This window comes from Ambystoma mexicanum, chromosome 8 (genome assembly GCF_040938575.1).
Source record: "Ambystoma mexicanum isolate Mex_15411 chromosome 8, UKY_AmexF1_1, whole genome shotgun sequence".
Classification (NCBI taxonomy): domain Eukaryota; kingdom Metazoa; phylum Chordata; class Amphibia; order Caudata; family Ambystomatidae; genus Ambystoma; species Ambystoma mexicanum.
Genome location: NC_090929.1, coordinates 311,707,235 through 311,725,751, shown reverse-complemented (window position 1 = coordinate 311,725,751; position 18,517 = coordinate 311,707,235). Strand labels below are relative to the sequence as shown.

The following is an 18,517-nucleotide window of genomic DNA, read 5'->3' as shown; positions in this document are numbered from 1 at the left end:
GTGTCGGGGAATCGACAGCCCTTCTTGAGTGCCCTCCCTTTAAGGCGGGAGTCACGGGTCATCGAACGTCCGACTGTGAACAGGTTGAACTTACGGCAGTTAATGGCAGCTTTGTTCCTAGCGGTGCTCGTCGACGACAGAGCGTTGGCGTCCTGCAAGGAAGAGGTGTGCGGGGCACCTCGGTGACGATAGTTCTGGACCGCAAAGAGATTATGAAGAACTGTGGCCCAGCAAGGGCATCGAGTCGTCGGCATCTCTGTGGTCTTTAGGTGGCGGGAAACCCACCGGTGGATGCTCCTCGGCGAGCCGACGGTAGGGCCTTCTCCAGCGGGAGACAAGCGGGTGACTATGCAGATGAGAGCGTCCGATGATCAATGGAAGTTCTCAGGCAAACGGGAGCACGGCGGCTCCGGTCGGCGACGGCGGTCGTCGACAGTGGCAGACAACAGTCCGAGTGCTTCTCTTTGAGATTCCACAGCAGTCCCCGTCTCGGGTCGGCAGCCTGTCGAAGGTCTGTCTACCAGGGAGCTTTGGCAAAGATCAGCTGTGCACGATGGTCCCTCGTAGCTCGGGAAGAGGGTGCCTTACCAGGTCCTCTCTGGGTCAGTCCTTGGAAACACAGCAGCTTTCAGATTGCGAAGGAGAGCAACAGCACTCCTTCTCGTCCAGCAGGGCTTCAAGGTCAAGCGTCAGTTACTCCAGTTACTCGTCGTAGTGGACTTCAGCTTCTGAACACGATTCCTAGCAGTGAGAGGTCCCCAGATATACTGTTGATCTCCCATTCATTCCGCTGTGTCACACTCAAGCATCCAATCACGACTAAGGGAATTCATGCAGGCAGGCAGCCAATCAGGCACACAAGGTATTCAGGCCATTCACTTCTCTCCAGACACTCACAACAAGTCATGTATATTGGGACAAGTACCGAGCCCTTCAACACTCCAAGCTGCATTCATACCCGTTTCAGGCAGGGTTGTCTCAATCATTGTGTCAACCACCAGATACTAGACACCCACAACACAGAATGCATATTCGTCACACACTCTATTCACCCAGGTCCCACGCACAGGAGGTACCCACAACATACATCACCGGGAAGGCTCCAGCTAGTCTGGCTGGGCCTTCACAACAACACCATATATGGCATTTCCACCCAACAGTCAGTCAGGGGGAAGGGACAGAGTCAGGGCTTCCCAGGACTTTGGGAAAACATGGTAATGGGTAATAGAAAGCAGGAGGCCGCAGGGGCCATCTTGTTTTCCATCAGGAATCAACTGATCCCAATGGCAGGGCCGGGGTATCCCAAAATGGAGGATACTCCACGCACCTGTCAACTTCAGCATGGAGCTGCCACCAGCCCATACCCTGCTCTGTGGGCCACCCACAGGTGCCCAAAAACATACACTAGGGGCGCAGGGTTGTACCCCCACCCATGAGTGCCATAAGGGTATCCCACGGGTCTGTTCACCAAACCAAAAGAGAGAGAGCTGCACCGCCTTGAGTCCCACATGAACTCCTGCGCAGAAAACACGATAGAACACACGATAAAAAGCAGTAAAGGACAAGGATACGGAGGCCCTGTCCCTCCGATGCATTTCCAGCATCACAACCAGTTCACTCATTGACTTGAAAATACCCATGATGGTAGTTTGAACTGTGTATTGAGAGAGCATAAGTGAAATGTTTATTTTGTAATGTTTTGTTACTGTTATAAAAATATTGTTTTAGCTTTCATTGGTATCTGGACTGATTTGATGTCCTTGAATGACACTGGATAGTTTCCAGATGCACCTCCATCCCTTAAACGTTTGACAGATATGTCATAATGCAAAAAGCTGTACCTTTTGAAAGGAGGCCCAAAAGGTTAGTGGTTAGATTGTGGCTTTAGCAATAACAAGATTGCAGGTTGAAGTCCACTCATTGGCTTAAAAGTGCCCAACCTGGATGGTTTTACTGTTACAAAAATATTGTTTTATCGTTATTTCCATTACAAAGACTCAGAGAGAGCAGCACCTATTTTATCCCAACTGATATTGCTAATTCCCAGATACCTTTTCATTTATGATCCCTTTCACAGCTATGTCATAATGCAAAATGCTATGTGTATTATCTTGTTTATGCAGCTCATGCTGGACTAATCAGGTAAGTTCCTTTATTCAGGTTACAGTGACATGTACATCTCAAATAGATAAGAAAATAGTGACCCACTGACCACCAGCACCCAGCTCCCAGGGGCCAGCTCTAACTGACACTATTGGGACTCTGGCAGGAAAACATGCGGCGAGTGATCTCACCAACTCAAGACATCACAGCATTCACACGCAAACACGCTCTGGGCGGTTTTCATTGTTTTTGAAGGCAGAGTGTGTGGGTGTAACAAGAGTTACGTTTCTGCCCCCCATTTTTCCCTCGCTAAAAACAAAAAGGTTTTACGCCAGCATGAGATTTTCAGGCTGGTGTAAAAACAATGATTCCCATGGGATACGCCTTTTTTTTGCACCAGCAAAAAGCCGGCGGACTCCATGGGAAATCATTGTAAAGGCCGCCTGCCAATGCTACCTGGCGGCAGCGTTTACTCTATTTGCACTGTGTGACGAGACTTCCACCACCTCTTTACACTGCTCATTTGCACTCTGCAGTGCAAATGACAAACATTGCCCGGAGGTGCCTTGTTTGCAGGTAAGTGCAAACGAATGTGCTCCCCTCTGGGCAATTTAAGATTGAAAGAAAATGGCCCCAATGTGGCTCCGTCAGAGGCACTGTCCTGCATGCTTAAAAAAAGTACAAATAAACTCAGTGTCAGTGTTTTTTCACGGGGTCCCCGCACCCGGCAAGAAAACTTTACAGAACAGGGTTAGTTTGGAAAAAGACACGCAACGTCTTTTTCCACATGTACTCTCGTGGAAACTCTGAATAGAATGATGGTGTATATTTTAGAAGCACAATGCACTGATATTTGTGAGCTCAAAATATATTCATATTATGTCTTTACAGTTCTTAATTGCAATTAAGTTTCTGCTAAAGCAAATAAAATCCTTCAAACGTTCTTATTCAATTGCCTAATTTAAGTCCAGTTGTGCACATTCATTGCTGTAATTTAAACCTGCTTTTTGACACATACCAATTGTAATTATTTGATCTGTTTTGGGATTTTAGTTTTCCCCCTTTCTTTTTTCTAGGGACATATGAACTTCGCATCGACATGCGAGATTTTGAAAATAGCCATCACTTTGCCAAGTACAGCTCTTTTCAGATCGCCGGAGAGACAGAGAAATACAAACTGTCATATGACGCCTTCACTGGGGGCAATGCAGGTGAGCCTTTCCTGGATTGTGGGCTTTTTAGAGTTCAAATATTTCTAAGTGAGCCCTGCGAGTAAAGTGCTCACCTCCAGTACCAATGTGCAATTTACAGGCAGAGGTTTCAATTCTGGTCGGGGCGACTCAGTTCTTCATCCTTCTGAGGTTGATATCTTGAATACAATTGATTTGAGCAAGAATAACACCTGTTACCAAATTCAAGCAATAGCTCATGTAAATGGTAAATATATTTCAAGAAGCACAAAACTCCTGTGATTGATAAAAAACATTAAAAAGCATCACTAAGCCGAAAGACCGGACTCATATCATGCATGTTGGAAACCAGAGCTTGTGAAGAAAGCTTTGAAGCATGGTACCAGTTTAGATTCACATATATGCACTGCTAGTAGGACATACATGTTAGTGAAACTAAACAACATATACATCATATAACTGCTGTGGGGGAAGGAGTGGACGGCAATCCCCAACCTTCTTCCCATGACATAGGGCCTCATCATAAGTCTGGCGGTAAACCTTAAAAGTGGCGGTATTGGAATTAGCCCTGCCATTACCGTTGTGCCGGATCACGAGCTGGTGCAAATACCAATGACTGTAAACTCAGCCGGCACTATTACAGCCGTCGCCATTTGCTCCAGCAACAGAAAACACAATTACAGCCGCATCACAATTACATGCACGGCTGTATTAGCGCTGAAAAACAGTGCTAATACCGCCGAGAATTACCTCTAGCCACAAGCTCGAGGTAAATGAACACAGCTGCCAGAAACAAAGCCATAGGTGATCTCAATACACTCAAGAGGGCTACATAAGGTACACCCCTTCCCCAAACACTGTTTCCAACACCATGCTTTCACTAGCCATTTTGAACTGGGAGAAGCAGCTACTCATGCTGCGCCTGGAGGTAAAGATGTAGGACAACCAGCCCTGGGCGCAGGGTGCACGGAGCTGGGGGGAGAGGCCAAGGAAGGCGTGCACCCATCGCTAGGGTCAGGCCCTCACCCTGGACCCTCAATGACATCCAGATGGTGACACTGTACCGCCTCAACTGGGAGACCATCACTGAGCTGCTCAATACAATACAGGAGGACATAGGGAGCAGGATAAACATCCGCACAGCTGTGCCCCCACTGCTCAAGCTATTGTCGGTATTACAATTTCTCAGTACTTGCACCTTCCAGCACTCCGTGGCCATGATGCACGGCATGGCACATCCCACATTCTGTGCAGTTCTGGCTCAGGTGCTGGATGCCCTCCTGCGGCATTTGCAACACCATATCGTACTGCCCACCACACCAGCCTAGGTCACTGCCATGAAGACAAAGTTCTAAGCCATAGCACAGCTGCCTAATGTAATTGCAGCCCTGGACTGCACCCATGTCATGCCACCCCAGGCCCACGAAGCAGTGTACAGAAATCGCTAGCACTACCACTCCCTGAATGTGCAGGTGACCTGTGACCCCAACCTCACCGCCCACTGCTGTGCCCGCTACCCCGGTTCCACCCACGACTCCATGGTCCTGAGGAACAGCACACTACCAGGATACATGGAGAGGCACAGTGGACCGCGGACCTGGATAGTGGATAAGTAAATCTGCCTGCACGCATGTACTGTGTAGCATCTGACCAAATTGGGGGACGGTGCTTGAGTAATGACACAAAGCATGGCATGACAAGTAAATACAAAGGTAGCACTTTCCCAGCCCACACACCAATGGCAGAGTACAGCCCAAGGAGCATGTACATGTTTGACACACCTGGACGGGCATTCTGACAAACACATTCAGCAGCAATCCAAACTACACACATGACTACAGGTACCGCAATGCATCATGCATGATCCAAAGCAATAACATACAAGTGCCACATTGCATCACACAACAACAGCCCTGCCAGTGCCACAGCCATGTACCCATGTACACCCACCCCACAGTGCTGACCTCTGCCTCAGAAGCACAGGGAAGGTCGATAGGCAACCCAGCATGCCACATGCAAGAGAGCAATACACAGCCACAAGACAACCACCAGGAACACATGTCACTGACGTACACATCACAAAATGTCTGCTGGAATGTAACAGGGTACATGTGAAGTCAAAACAATGCATGATATGAGTGAGACAGCATTCACAGACATTGTAAAGGCACATGCCATGTGATGAAGCACCACATGCACGCATATGATGTCCATTGCCCTGATGCTGTGTAAATCCACCCCCACACATTTCAGAGTGACTAATGTCTGTGCCTCTTACCATGCAGGATACCTGCAGCTGGCTTAGCTAATGACCCCTGTGCATGATCCACAAACACCACATGACAGTGCATACAACCACGCACACAGCAGGACCTGTGTGTGCATTGAGTGCACCCTTGGACTCCTTAAGGCACATTTATTCTGCCTAGATCGTACAGGCAGAGCCCTTATGTATGCTCCAGAGAAAGTAGGAAAAATAATACTTGTGTGTGCCATGCTACACAACATCTGCATAAGGAGGAACGTACCCCTACCCCCTGACGTGGACACGTCACCCCATATGATGATGATTCAGTTCCTTAATGTAGGGACCACAGCAGGCAACGTCAGAGATGATGTGCAGGATGGGAGACTGGCTCGCCAGGCACTGATGGACAATTTCTTTTTAAGTCTTTTCCCTGGCACAAGTCAAGCACCACTGTGTGACTGTCCATTCTGTAAATAAACTCGACAATGACACAATCAGGGATGTCCTCTCATTGATGTGGTTCAACTGTTTTATGCTAACTGGAGGAATAGACGTATAGGTCATCCGGAAACCCTGCACCTCCGATGTATTGGCAACACAAGACTATGGCATGAATTACACCTGCCATAAAGCCAATACCGCAGTGAACCTACGGAAGACAGTTCCCATTGAGACAGCCATATCGTATGTATCCCTTAACTGATGAAAGCCTGCAAGAACCAATGCCTGAAGGAATATAAGAAGCACTGAGCAGAAGGATAAGTGAAGTCATGAGAAGATGAGATACAAAGACGGACTGATGTCACTAATAATGATACGAAAACAGTACACTGAAAATGATAAATAAATATTGAAGACTGACAAAGTAGTCAATGAAACAAGGTAAACACAGGTGCAAAGAGAAATAAGTTGTATGCAAATGGAAGAGATCACATGCACGATGAAGATAAACGTCAAGAACGATAAATGATGTACATATGCCTAATCACAAGGTAGATAAAGTCATCTTAGAGGCTTGCTAAAATCGTAATAGAATGCAGACAAAGCCGCCGTTATGGAGGAGATGGCCATCAGTATCATGTAAATAGTAAGCAGGAAATCATGAAGACAGAAACTTAGGCTACAGGACGAACAAACACTGGAATACAGATCCATGGAGAAGACCAAGGGGACGCTGTCTGACTTGAAGTCAAGACATCCTAAGGTCGGCTACCTACGCTTCAAAGAATTAGAGGGTAAAACATGTGCGTAGGATACATTTCTCTTAGATTAGGTGCAAGAAAGAACACTGCAGGTGCCAAGCTATGAACAATTAAAAGTCATGGACATGGCTTGCAGGATGGAGGGATCAAGTCTCCAGAGGTTGAAAGGGGTAATGACACCTGAAGTCTTTGAATCAAATAACACTAAATAGATGGAGCTAGATGGACAAATCGTGACCTCCTATCACGTGACTTACACGCTGAAAATAGGACATATTGATGAGTGTAAGACAAGATAGCGAGTACCTACACTCCTGTTGAATTCTGAAGAAGAGAACATTCTGCAAGGCCAAACTATAAAGAGAAATCTTTGCCTCAAGGCATGGGAGATGAGAGATGGTGGGATAATTGGGTGACAAGGCGGCTGTCTGGCATTTCCTCCCGCACCTTGGTTCTTAGTTTACATGCTGCTAGCTGACCAAATGTCCTAGGTTGGATACAAGTGTGCCAAAATTATAAGAGGTCTTCTAGTAGTGGGCCAAATATCATTGTAGGGCCAATCTGGTGCTGTTAAATATTAGTTCATGTGTTTTGTGTTGTAAGAGGTAATCCAAAGCTGCCAACCTGACAGGAGGCAGACAATTAAATCACTAATTCCTGTATGATTGTATGCCTAGATGTATCCCTTAATCAATCCCAACCCTCGATAGGTTTTGTTGTTCGCCACATAGGATGACCTCATTCTGACATACAGTGGGATTCTAAAAGCTATTCGGGAATTGTAGATCATTGAGGTTATGATTGAGCTGCCGATGATGTTAGTTATATCTCCCTGTTTTAGAGAATTGTTAAGAAAACAGTATTTTGCCATCTTCTTGGGTCTGTACAGTTATTTGGACACAAGTTATTTTATGGTAATCCCATCCATCACAAAGGTATGCTTCCAAGGGCTAGTGCTCATATGGTAGCAGTGTGGATGGTTATAAAGATCCAAACTACTTTAGCTCCAGAGCTTCGAACAATCGAGTATCCTTTGCCATCAACCGGAAGACTGCAGGGTTTCCTGTTAGGAGCTAACAACATATCACGTGCGACACTGAGAGGGTTGGGCAGGTTCCTCTTTGATGAAATACCTACCCGGTCCTCATGGGCGCTCTCCAGACAGAAGGCGAAGTGGTTGGTTGAGGAGGAGTCGATGACGAAGATCTGGAGCTGATTAATGGATGTAAGCAGACCATTGAGAGTGGCAAAAAAGCGGGGTGGGATTGTGATGTTTGTGTAGATATATAAGCAGGAAGATATAACAGGATTTATGTAGAGAAGAGATGCTTGGATATCCCAACCTCAAGGAGGTGGAAGGGAACGCTTCAAATTATGATTGTACGTATTTATCTCAATATTCCAGTCAGGACTGTAAAAGATTGCATTTCAAACTTGAAAGCTGAAGTAAAAGTTAAGGGCGAAATAGGGTTACGTATTGGTTAGAAGGGGAGAACCATAGAAGACATTCATAAGATTTAGGGTACACTGTTTAGATTTTGTTGTGTTGAAATATGTTTAAGTTGTGGTGGAATATGTTTCAGGTTGGAAAAAGATATAGAATGACAGTAGTCAGTTGATCAGTAGATCTTCTTAAATGATTGGCGCCAGTCATAAAAGATATTGTTGAAATGAAAAGCTTTAGAGACCTGAGCAGCGATTGATGATGCTTGCTCATATTTGTTGTTTTCGTATCATAAGTGGTGAAGGTGGAAAAGAATAAAACCTTGAGGTAATAGTGAATCTTTTATAAATAAGTAATAAAGTAACCAGCCCGGTAAGCATCGACAGTCAAACACATCTTTTCATTATGGAGGACACTCCTCTAATGCATTTGTGTAAAACATTACCACGGCACACACTGAAACTCAAACAATATAGCACAGAATGGGTGAAGGGCACGGCTGTTAAAATGTATATGCTGTGACCTCAGGGTGGGGCATTGCCAAAAATGGTATTACAGCACATGACCACATGTGAGCATGCTGCGTACACGGGGAAGACGTTAGTCAAGAGGCTAACCATTTTAGAATTATGGAATATGTATTAGAATAAAAAAGAAGACCCACCCCAGGAGGAGTGGATGCTTAATCAGCATGAATGGGGAGGGCACAGAATCCTTGTCTCTCCTAACTGATTCTGAACAAAAAAGCCCAGTCGAAGGAGAGTAAGGATTTTATCCCCTAAAAGAATTAAAAGCAGCGACAGGGTATATTAATCCAGCATATGCGCCCCCCACTTACAATAGGGACAATGCCCCACAAAAAAGTAACATCAAAGAAAGCACATATAGGTCCGGATGTGATAAAAGTGAGGAGTGAAGCAAGAGAAAGAATACATTGATAGAAGAGGAGATCAAGAAGTGAAAAGAAGATAAAGATAGGGCCAGCAAAGTAACACTCGTACAGAACAAATGGATGGGAGGTCAGATATTACTCAAGTTAGATGGAAAGAGCATCGATGATGTCAGATAAAGGGAGGATAAAGACAAACAAGAAAGGAAAGATAAAAAACAAGAAAGGGCCTCTAAAGAAGAGCAGGAAAAAGAAAGGAAGTAAATGGAAGAACCAAAGGAGAAATGAAATTCAGGTTAAGGAAATAGAAGATAGGGATAGGAGAGAAAGAAGTCCCGAGGAAGAAGAAGCACAAAAATTGAAAGAGAAGAGAGTGCAGAGAAGAGGGATAGAGGAAATGAGAGGGGAGATGAATAGAAAGGAAGATGAGGAAATAGGCAGAAAACAAGGAGAGAAGCAAGGAGACTGGAAGATGAAGAAGAAATGAGATGGAGTAGGAAGCAAAGGGATGACGGAGTAACTTTCATTCTCAAAAGACATATAATACTTATTGAAGTGCAAAAACAACTGGAAGAAGAGAGAGCATCATTGCCACTCCATAAGGAGCTGCTAAGGATGCCAAGAGTGCCAACAAGGGCTGACAAAAATGAGGCTGAATGTTTAGGGCAAACGATCAAGCAGTTATATAAACAGATGAGGGAAAAAGACGGGTGCGGAAATAGAGGGTGTATTAAAGGATCGCCACTAAAAGAGTCGAGAGGTCGATCGAGTGACGTAATAATGGACAGGCATAGGACACTAACTTTAAGTAGACTAGACCTTGATGAGGAGAAAGGGGATAATAGTCATACCAGTTGGGGTATAATGATGGCAGACGAGGAAAGGGAAGCAAATCAGAGAGCGCAAGACAAAGGCATGTATGGCTCTTCGGCCGACAGAAGCGCAGAAAAGTAGGTAAGATGGTCAGATTCAGAAGAACCCAAGGAAAAAACACCAGACCCTGTGCCATATCCCGAGCATCCACCAGGATGGTCGCAAAGTGTAGGGGAAGTATCCCCGCCTTATGTAAATAGTCTGAGGTCATTACCAGGATGAAAGCAAATGGGTGCCATTACACCTGATTTAGATACAAGAAGAGTAGGATGTCATTGTGAAGTGGGGTTTAAACAATTCCCACTATTAGAGAAAGGCGGAGTAAGACCACAATATATTCCATGGCCTCAGATGGATAGAGACAACTTAAAATGTAAATTTCCTAGTTTTACTTCGGGAGCCGGGAAAGGGATATATGAGCTAGAGAGAATGATGGCGGGAATGACGTTAGCTATAGGTGACATAAAACGGCTACTACCAGTGGACATAGCCAATGACATTTGGAGGCGAACAGGATATCGGAGTGTGAAAGCACAAAACACAGTGCACAATGGAGTGCCATTTGATAATTGTAGAGTGGATTGATGGATTAGGATATTGTACTCTAAGCTCTCAGAGTACAATATCCTAATCCATCATATACGGCCGCAATTATGACACAAAGGATGAAGGAGAATGAAGACCCTGTTGCTTATATTCAGGATATTCAAGAGTGGTGGCATCTCAAGACTAATGAACCATGGGAAAAATCTGTGGATATCTGTGGCATTATTTTATCATATTCTATGTCAGGAACTGCTGGAACAAGTGCAAAGGCAGATGAAAAAACAAATAGGGATGGTAGCGAAGCCATGGCCTGAAATACAGTTGACTCTTCTACATCATTGTCAATTACTGCAAGAGAAGAACAAGAAAAAAGATGAGAACAAAAAGCTTAAGAAGCAAAGTTAGCTCAGAAAATGTTTTCAACATTTGCCATAGAAGGGGCAGTACTGATAATCGGAGAAGGAGCGATCACACAGGAGTCACTGTGCGCACCACAGGCAAATTAAATGACACCCTTGTCGTAGGGTTCCATGGCAACCAGCAACATTAATTACTTATTGAAAAGGCTCATACAGAAACTACACAATATTACTTCAATACAGAAATGCATATGTGTAATCTCTGTGGAACAACATCATAACCAATAACGCTAGGAACTTCTAATGCTGTATGCGTATTAAGAGCATGTAAAGTAGTTAATAAAATAGTCCTGTTACCTAGGAAACCGATCCAAACAGGAACTCTGGCGCGTTCACAGCATTCTACATTGTGAACGCCAGCCATTTCTGGGGCCTTTCTGGCGGTATTCACACTGGCATATGGACTGCTAAACTGGTACACGTCGTTTGGCAGATACATGAAAACGTTCAAGTTGTATCCACATTCATAAGATTGCTGCAACAGAGTGTGAAGTACAGGTTAAATTTTGGACATTAAGGTTCACCCTGACGAAGGGGATATTCTCAGAAATGCATTGTCATAGGAACATATACATAATTATATGTTCCTATGACAATGCAGTTGATGTCTGCCTCACTAAGAAGCAATTTGTGAATGCAACTTAACACAGAAAAATGACGACTTTGATTTTATTTTCCAATGAACAGTGCAAAATATATCAGCACTTTAATTAAAAGGAACATACTAATTGAAACCCTTTTCAGGGTACCGATAGAGAGTGACTGAATAGCTAGGTTTTACTACCCAGCTTCCAGTTATACTGAATTAAATTACACCCCACTTTTATCATACCGGTGAATGATGAGTTGGTGGAAATATAGTCTGTGGTGATACTATCAATGGTATTACAGTCAGCGGTAATACCGGCGCCGCTAATACAGTCGGCGGAAATTTCCAACAACCGTATTAATGCTGACGGTATTAGCTCTGGCATTCCTAAACTTTATTACTATCATATTACAAGTTGGGATACGATGGTAATACTGTAGAAATTGGCTGGTAATGCCACTAGAAACACAGTGCAGTTACCAGCACTTAAAAGGTGGAGCTAAATGCGTACAGGTGATGGAAATTAAGCCATAGGTGCACCCAGTCTACTCAGGAAGGGTACATAAGGCCTACACCTTCCCCAAATACACTTTCTAACATCATCATGTTGCCAATTGCTCTTGGGAATACGGACGTGCAGCTTCTCCAGTTCCGCATTGAACTGCAGAGGTTGGAAGAGCAACACTGGGTACAAGGTGCAGAGGAGAGGAGGAAGAGAAGGCGGAAGAGGAGATGCCATCTAAAGCGAGTGCCCAGACCTCGGGTCAGGCCCTCATCCTGGACCTTGACTGACAACCAGCTAATCACCATGTACTGGCTGAACAGGCAGACCATCGCTGAACTGCTCACCCTGATCTAGGATGACATAGAGACCAGGATCAATATCAGTACACCCTTAACCGCATGGCTGAAGCTTGTGTCAGTCCTGCATTTCTTGGCAACGGGCACCATACAGCACATTTTGACCATGTCCCAGTCCACATATTCAAATGTGCTTGTGCAGGTGCTGGAAGCACTGCAGTGCCATGTCTCCTGGCAAATCTCCCTGCCCATCAGCCCAGCACAGGAGAACGCCATGAAGTCACGTTTCTATGAAGCAGCCCACATGCCGAATGTGATAGCTGGTCTGGACTTCACCCACGTGACAGTACCTATTGACCTGTTAGGCACGTCAGCGCTGGCGTGTCAAAGACGGTTTGTGACAGTTTGTGTAGGGCGTTTGAAGTTGTGCTCACTTTGATAGGTACACTCAAAATAAACTTGGTTGTACTCTATACTTACCAATAATATATCTCAGTGTGAAGTATGGGCCATCATCCTAATATTGGTTTATTTCTAGAAGCAAGGAAAGCTGCACGTGAAGCAATTGTACATAGATGTTATCTTTGACAAATGATCAATGATCAAGTCAACCCAGTCAGTAATGAGTTCCTGTTCCTCACACCTGAGCCTAGTGGAGATATGGTCACATACAGCTATGCTATTCGGGAGGTGACGGCAGAACTGTTTCTTGCCACAACTTCACAATCTGTCATAGCAGAACAAACTTGTTCTCCTATGTTTAAGTTCAGTATTACCCTGGCCCCTGCTCCGGCTATGCCTCAAAACAGCACTCCTATCTAAACTGTTGATAGTATAGCCTCAGCGTATAGTGCTGAAAATACTTCTTTGGCCACAGCTGCTACTAATCAAACAGGTTCTAGGTAAAGAAATCATTAAAGCCTCCCTTTTAAATGCCAGATCACTTAATTATCACGCTACTGATATGAATAACTATATTCTTGATGTATTGGGCCTAATTCACTGAACCGTTTTATAATGGCAAAACCCCGTTGGAAAACGCTCTGTGAATCAGGGCCTTTGTGTCTAACAGAAATCTGGCTCAAAGACTCAAGTGGCCCAATAACTGATTTGACTGTACCCAAGAGCTATGAGTTTGTTTTACAAAAATTGGAAAACTGGTAACGGAGGAGGTGTGGCGATTATTGCCAGGAAGGAATTAAAACTTTTTGAAATCTTGTGGGCCTGCTCTGGCTGTGAAATCATTCTCCTTAAACAAAAATCCAACTTAACTATTTGTGCTAATATCTTCCTGATTTATCGCCCTCCAGAAGATATGCCTAATGTTAGCGAGAAACTTATTTAATTACTTCAGTCCTCCAATAGGCCACCCTCGTACTTTGGGACCTCAACCGCTGACACAGAGATATCTCTGATCGAGAGACAATCTATTTAGAGCAAAGTCAGCATAATACTGAAAATGCAGTGCTAAATATTGATACCACTCATATTAAAGGAAAAATATTAGACTGGGTGTCCACTCTGAATACTGATGTTGTAATCTCCGATAGCAGAGCATGTATCTGATACGACCACTTTTTTGACGAATTCCAAATACATCTCTCAAAACATTTGAAACGTAAAATTAATCCACCTAAGAAAGTCCTTAGCAGGAACTTTAAAAAGATTAAAAGAGGAGCCTGCATCACAAAAAACCTTGCCGCACTGCAGAGCGTTCGCAGAGCTTTTGCTGAGATTTTGACAATCTGTGGCAGTCTCCCTGTTTGCCTGCAGCCTGCTTACAATTTCTATTGAGGAAAAGGAGAAGCCTACATCACAAAAACCTTGCAGCAACCCAGAGCTTTTGCACAGGTTTTGACCGTCTGTGGCAGTCCAGGCGGGAGTAACGGTTGCTCCCGACAACAGTGACTGGCCTAAGGGCATGGCCCCTGGAACCAGCCGCCCCCAACTGGAAGAAGTTCCTTTGGTAGGAGCCCCAACTGATGTGTTTTTGGCAGACCCAGCGTTCATAGGTCTCTGCCGAACAGACTATAAAAAGTTGAGTGCCAGGTGCCTGCCCTTACACGTCCCTCGCCCACACATTGACAATAACATTGAGGAGAAAATCGATGAGGGAGTTGAAACAGATGAGCATGTGAATGGTAATAATGGCTCAGAAATTAAAAAATGTGATTCTCATCCATTCGACATCGAGGTCCAAGTAATTGCTAGCACAGCACAATACATTGACAGCCTTAAAGAGGCCTTACAGGCAGGGAAGGGGGTGGAGACTGAGTCTACTGAAGACATGGGTGAGTTCCAACAAACTATTACCAAAAATTGCCCCCCTTACAACTACTACAACTATTGGAACCCCTTGTAGTTAAGCTCCTTGCAGAAGAAACTAAATTGGTACCTCACCTTTACTCTCACCCTTACTGGTTGTAACGTCAGCACTGACATGATTTCCAGTGCCACCCTTGACCTACAATCTACATGGATCTCAATAGCTGACACTAACCTGCACGTCTGTACATCACTTTATACCAACCAGCAAGGCCGTCAGGGCCTGATGCATGATCCTCCTCTTGAGTCCCTTTCGGCTATTCGACAGGCAAAAAAAGAGGATGTAACCAATGTCATCAGCATCCCAGCCTCCGACGCCCCAAGAGTTATTATCTATTCTAAGTACCATGCCGAAATATCAAAGATTCTTCTATCAGAAAGTTGCCCCAAACACAGTCTGTGACTTATCACTCATGCTAAAACAGCGGCTAACAGCACGGTCCCTGACTTCATGTTCTTGGAAAGCACAGAAAATCTAGAGACAGTAGCGCTCGCTGAAGGTAAAACGCCTGGGAGTACTGAGATAGTGACGAATAAGGAAAGGATCCAGGAGCCGACCACAGACCCAGTATCGGGAACTTTTGATGGGAGCAAAGATAAAGTTTGGCTACAGGGGGGCTTGAAGGTATCCCTCCTCAGTTTGACTCCAACCCAGGAGGATTAACGTCAGCAAAGCATCACCCAAAACAACTCAAGGTAGAAGCCACCCTTGCACTTACACCCCACTCTGAGAGGGTCCCAAAGGGCAACCAAAAAGAGAGCCAAGCTTATCTCGCCCGTAAGGGGGTTTGATGTTGAGTCCTACAGTGACAAGGATGTGTGATTGGGTGGGTGTTAAACTACCAATCTTCGAGGAGAAAAAACAAAAGGAGACTCCAAAGTTCATCATCTACCTTGGAAACTCAAACAACTGAGAACATGGAAAAGACACCTAATGTATCTAGCACATTGAGACACAAGCCTCCAAACTAGATACCCGAGGCTAACGGGAAGTCAAACACTTTAGCTGGGGGGCAGTTAACCCAGGCTAATGGTGTAGCCAGCGACAAAGAATGCTCAACAGCCAGAGACAAAGTCCAATAATATTGATAAACATGGAGAAAAGATCGAATCAAAAAGCCATGGTTGACGTCAAGGCTGATATAGAGGAGGATATAATTGACAAATAAAGAGTGGGGTCACAAGGAGAATCCAGGCAGCTGGACCTGGATAAAGACGTGATCATCACTGGCACCCTAACAAGCGGTAGATTGGACAAAACTGGTGTGGTACCAACTGAGTGCTGCAAAGAATACAGAATATTTACTAAAAACATAGAAACTGGGACTGACAGAGCTGGTGGTCCCGTCACTGACTAAGCAACTAGTCGTGAGATGAGTAGGAGAATGGTAAGAAAACTGCTTGTGAAGGAGCAGGTGCAGAAAAAGTCCAAAAACATAATAACTCCACATAAACCAAGATCGAATAACTGCAGATCGTTCATAAGGAACCTGACTATCCCGAGCTACGTTTGCCTTCCTTTATCAGACACTGGAGAGTCTTCAAAGAACGCTAAGACAGTTTCGGAAATGATTCTAAAGAACATTCAACACATGGACTTAAGGCACACTCGATCAATCTCAAGCTTCGAGATTGCAGCCGGACGATTGAATATATTGGTCTACACAATGTCAATGAAGACCTTGAGGACACTCGCTGTACGGCACATAGTGAAAAGGACCATCTCCAAACTGAGCACAGAGCAGGCACGCAGCGAGAGGAAGTACACAACAAGATGTGGCACCCGGCCCAGCACAAGATAGCGATCGAGAAGCAGTCTGTGTTCACCCCAACAACAGTTGGAAACAGGAGGGGGCAACAAAACATGCACTTATGAGTGCCAAAGAGCCAACTCGAAGTAATCAGACTCCAATCATTGACCAACCCTTTTGAACCTTGGAAGAGAAAAGAAAGTTGCTTCACCAGAAGAGTGATTGGGGACCCACAAGAGCAGCCAGCCATAGTATGGAAACCACCTTGGATCACATGGGCAACGTTACCAACTGGGAAGATCCCAGCGAGGCCTGCAAGCAGGACCCCAAGCCAAAGTATTCAATTATATTAAGGGGATACAACCCTTCTGGTGAACGAGAGACCTCTGACAAGAACTATCACATGTCACCACACCGAAAGAGGAGAGCTAAATCTGAAAAGTATCTGTAGGCAAACAGAACACCCAAAGAACTTAAAAACAGCTAGCAGCAAGAAGAGGGCAGTAGAATCCGTTGAATCTTCGAAATGGGCCCAAGAGGCAAATCATGAGAGGAGTGGGTCCTTTCCCTTCACAACCGTTGAGCAAAGAAGGAAGTTCCTCATGCATGAAGGAGATCAAACCAGAAAAGAAGCCTTTACCAAACACAATGTACAGGAAAGTGCGAAAGATGTAAAATATACAAGACATAGAGAACTACTTGTTGACGGGACCTGCTTACTTTTGGAGCGGATACTTCACATCAACGATGGCCTGATATTAAATCGATCTAATGTTCTACGATTATTACACCACATCCCTAAATTGAAATTGATAACAACTAAAGACCTGAAAATAATTGACTTCCCAGAAGAGGAAAGGCTTGACATGGTGCTCATTCACCTAATCTTCTTAAACTTTGTTAAAAAGCAGTTATTGGACGAGGCTCCACACTTGTTATCGATGGGCTTTGACCTGAGGGAAAGCTCTTTACCAGTGGCCACTGATAAATAAGGAAACAAATCACGACATGGGGTGGTACTAGCGCAATTAGATGACAGAAGGTCAGACACAAGAGAATTGCATGGGCAGATTGAGAAGCATAACAACAAACTGAACCAACACACTTAGTGCAGACCTTTCAGGATCCCATTTTAGTTAAACAGAGAGAACTATGTGAATTTAATCTTTCTTGGTTCCCCGCACCCTGATGCATGCGGGCTATCGGCACGTTACAAGTAAGCACATAAGATAACATAACATAACACTGTGCGATCCATTAAAAGAGACAGCTGTTTTGCCATCTCTTAGGCAGAATCATATGCAGTACCCTTTGGGAACACCACATACAATTAAGACTACAAGTGCAAGTACAAATTCACCTTTGGTACAAGCCTGTACTACACAGTAAAGTGGTAGCAATGACCGAGCAGCCAGACTTATCTCAAGAGTAAAGTGAGCAGTATTAGAAGTTATACAAAGGACATCAATTACTATGGTTCAAACAAACACTGAGTCAAGGTTTCTGAGTAAAAGAATATACATCTATTTACACCATCAGTTATAAAACAGTTCACTAATATAAAGCATCAGAAAATCACAATCTTAATACACCACAACAACCCCCAATCAATTCTGGACAAGTTAGGCTCAAAATGAAGTGTGAGCAAAATGGCACTCTAGTAATTTAAAAGGGAGAAAAAGGCAAGGTTATTCAAAATCAACAACACCAACAAGTGATAGGCAGGGCAATCTAGAAAAGGCTTACTACAACTTGCATTCAAAGCAATAGGCCTGGGCAAATGTTAATGGTTCAGAGTCTTTGCAGATGGTCACACAGTTCAGAGTAGTTTGCGGTTAAGTCTTTGCCAAGAGTTCAAAACGGAGTTGGTCGGAGTAAAAGTTATTCAAGGGAGTAGAGAAGGACAAGCCTTCAGAGAGGCGAAAGATTTAAAACACTTTCAACGCGCTCAGACGGAACGAATGACCGAATTTGAACAGTGCCTTAAAAGCAGAAGAATGCTGTAGCTGAGGCGGTAGTTCCTGGCAGTTCCTGCAGGCTCGCGATTCCTGAAGCGACTGTCGTACTGATAAGAAGGAGGGTGGTTAGAGGGTCCTGCACTGCCCAGGGAAGAAGCCAGCAGCAGAGCAAAATGTCA

At 44.5% G+C, this 18,517-nt stretch overlaps 1 protein-coding gene across 1 annotated transcript in view; it reads left to right on the top strand.

Annotated features, from left to right (window-relative positions):
* Nucleotides 1–18,517, top strand: part of LOC138471871 (ficolin-1-like) — a 546,996-nt gene that overhangs the window by 376,607 nt on the left and 151,872 nt on the right. The window contains exon 9 of the mRNA XM_069609730.1: nt 3,180–3,314. Coding sequence (XP_069465831.1) covers nt 3,180–3,314 — 135 coding nt within the window. The remainder of the gene's footprint in view (nt 1–3,179; nt 3,315–18,517) is intronic.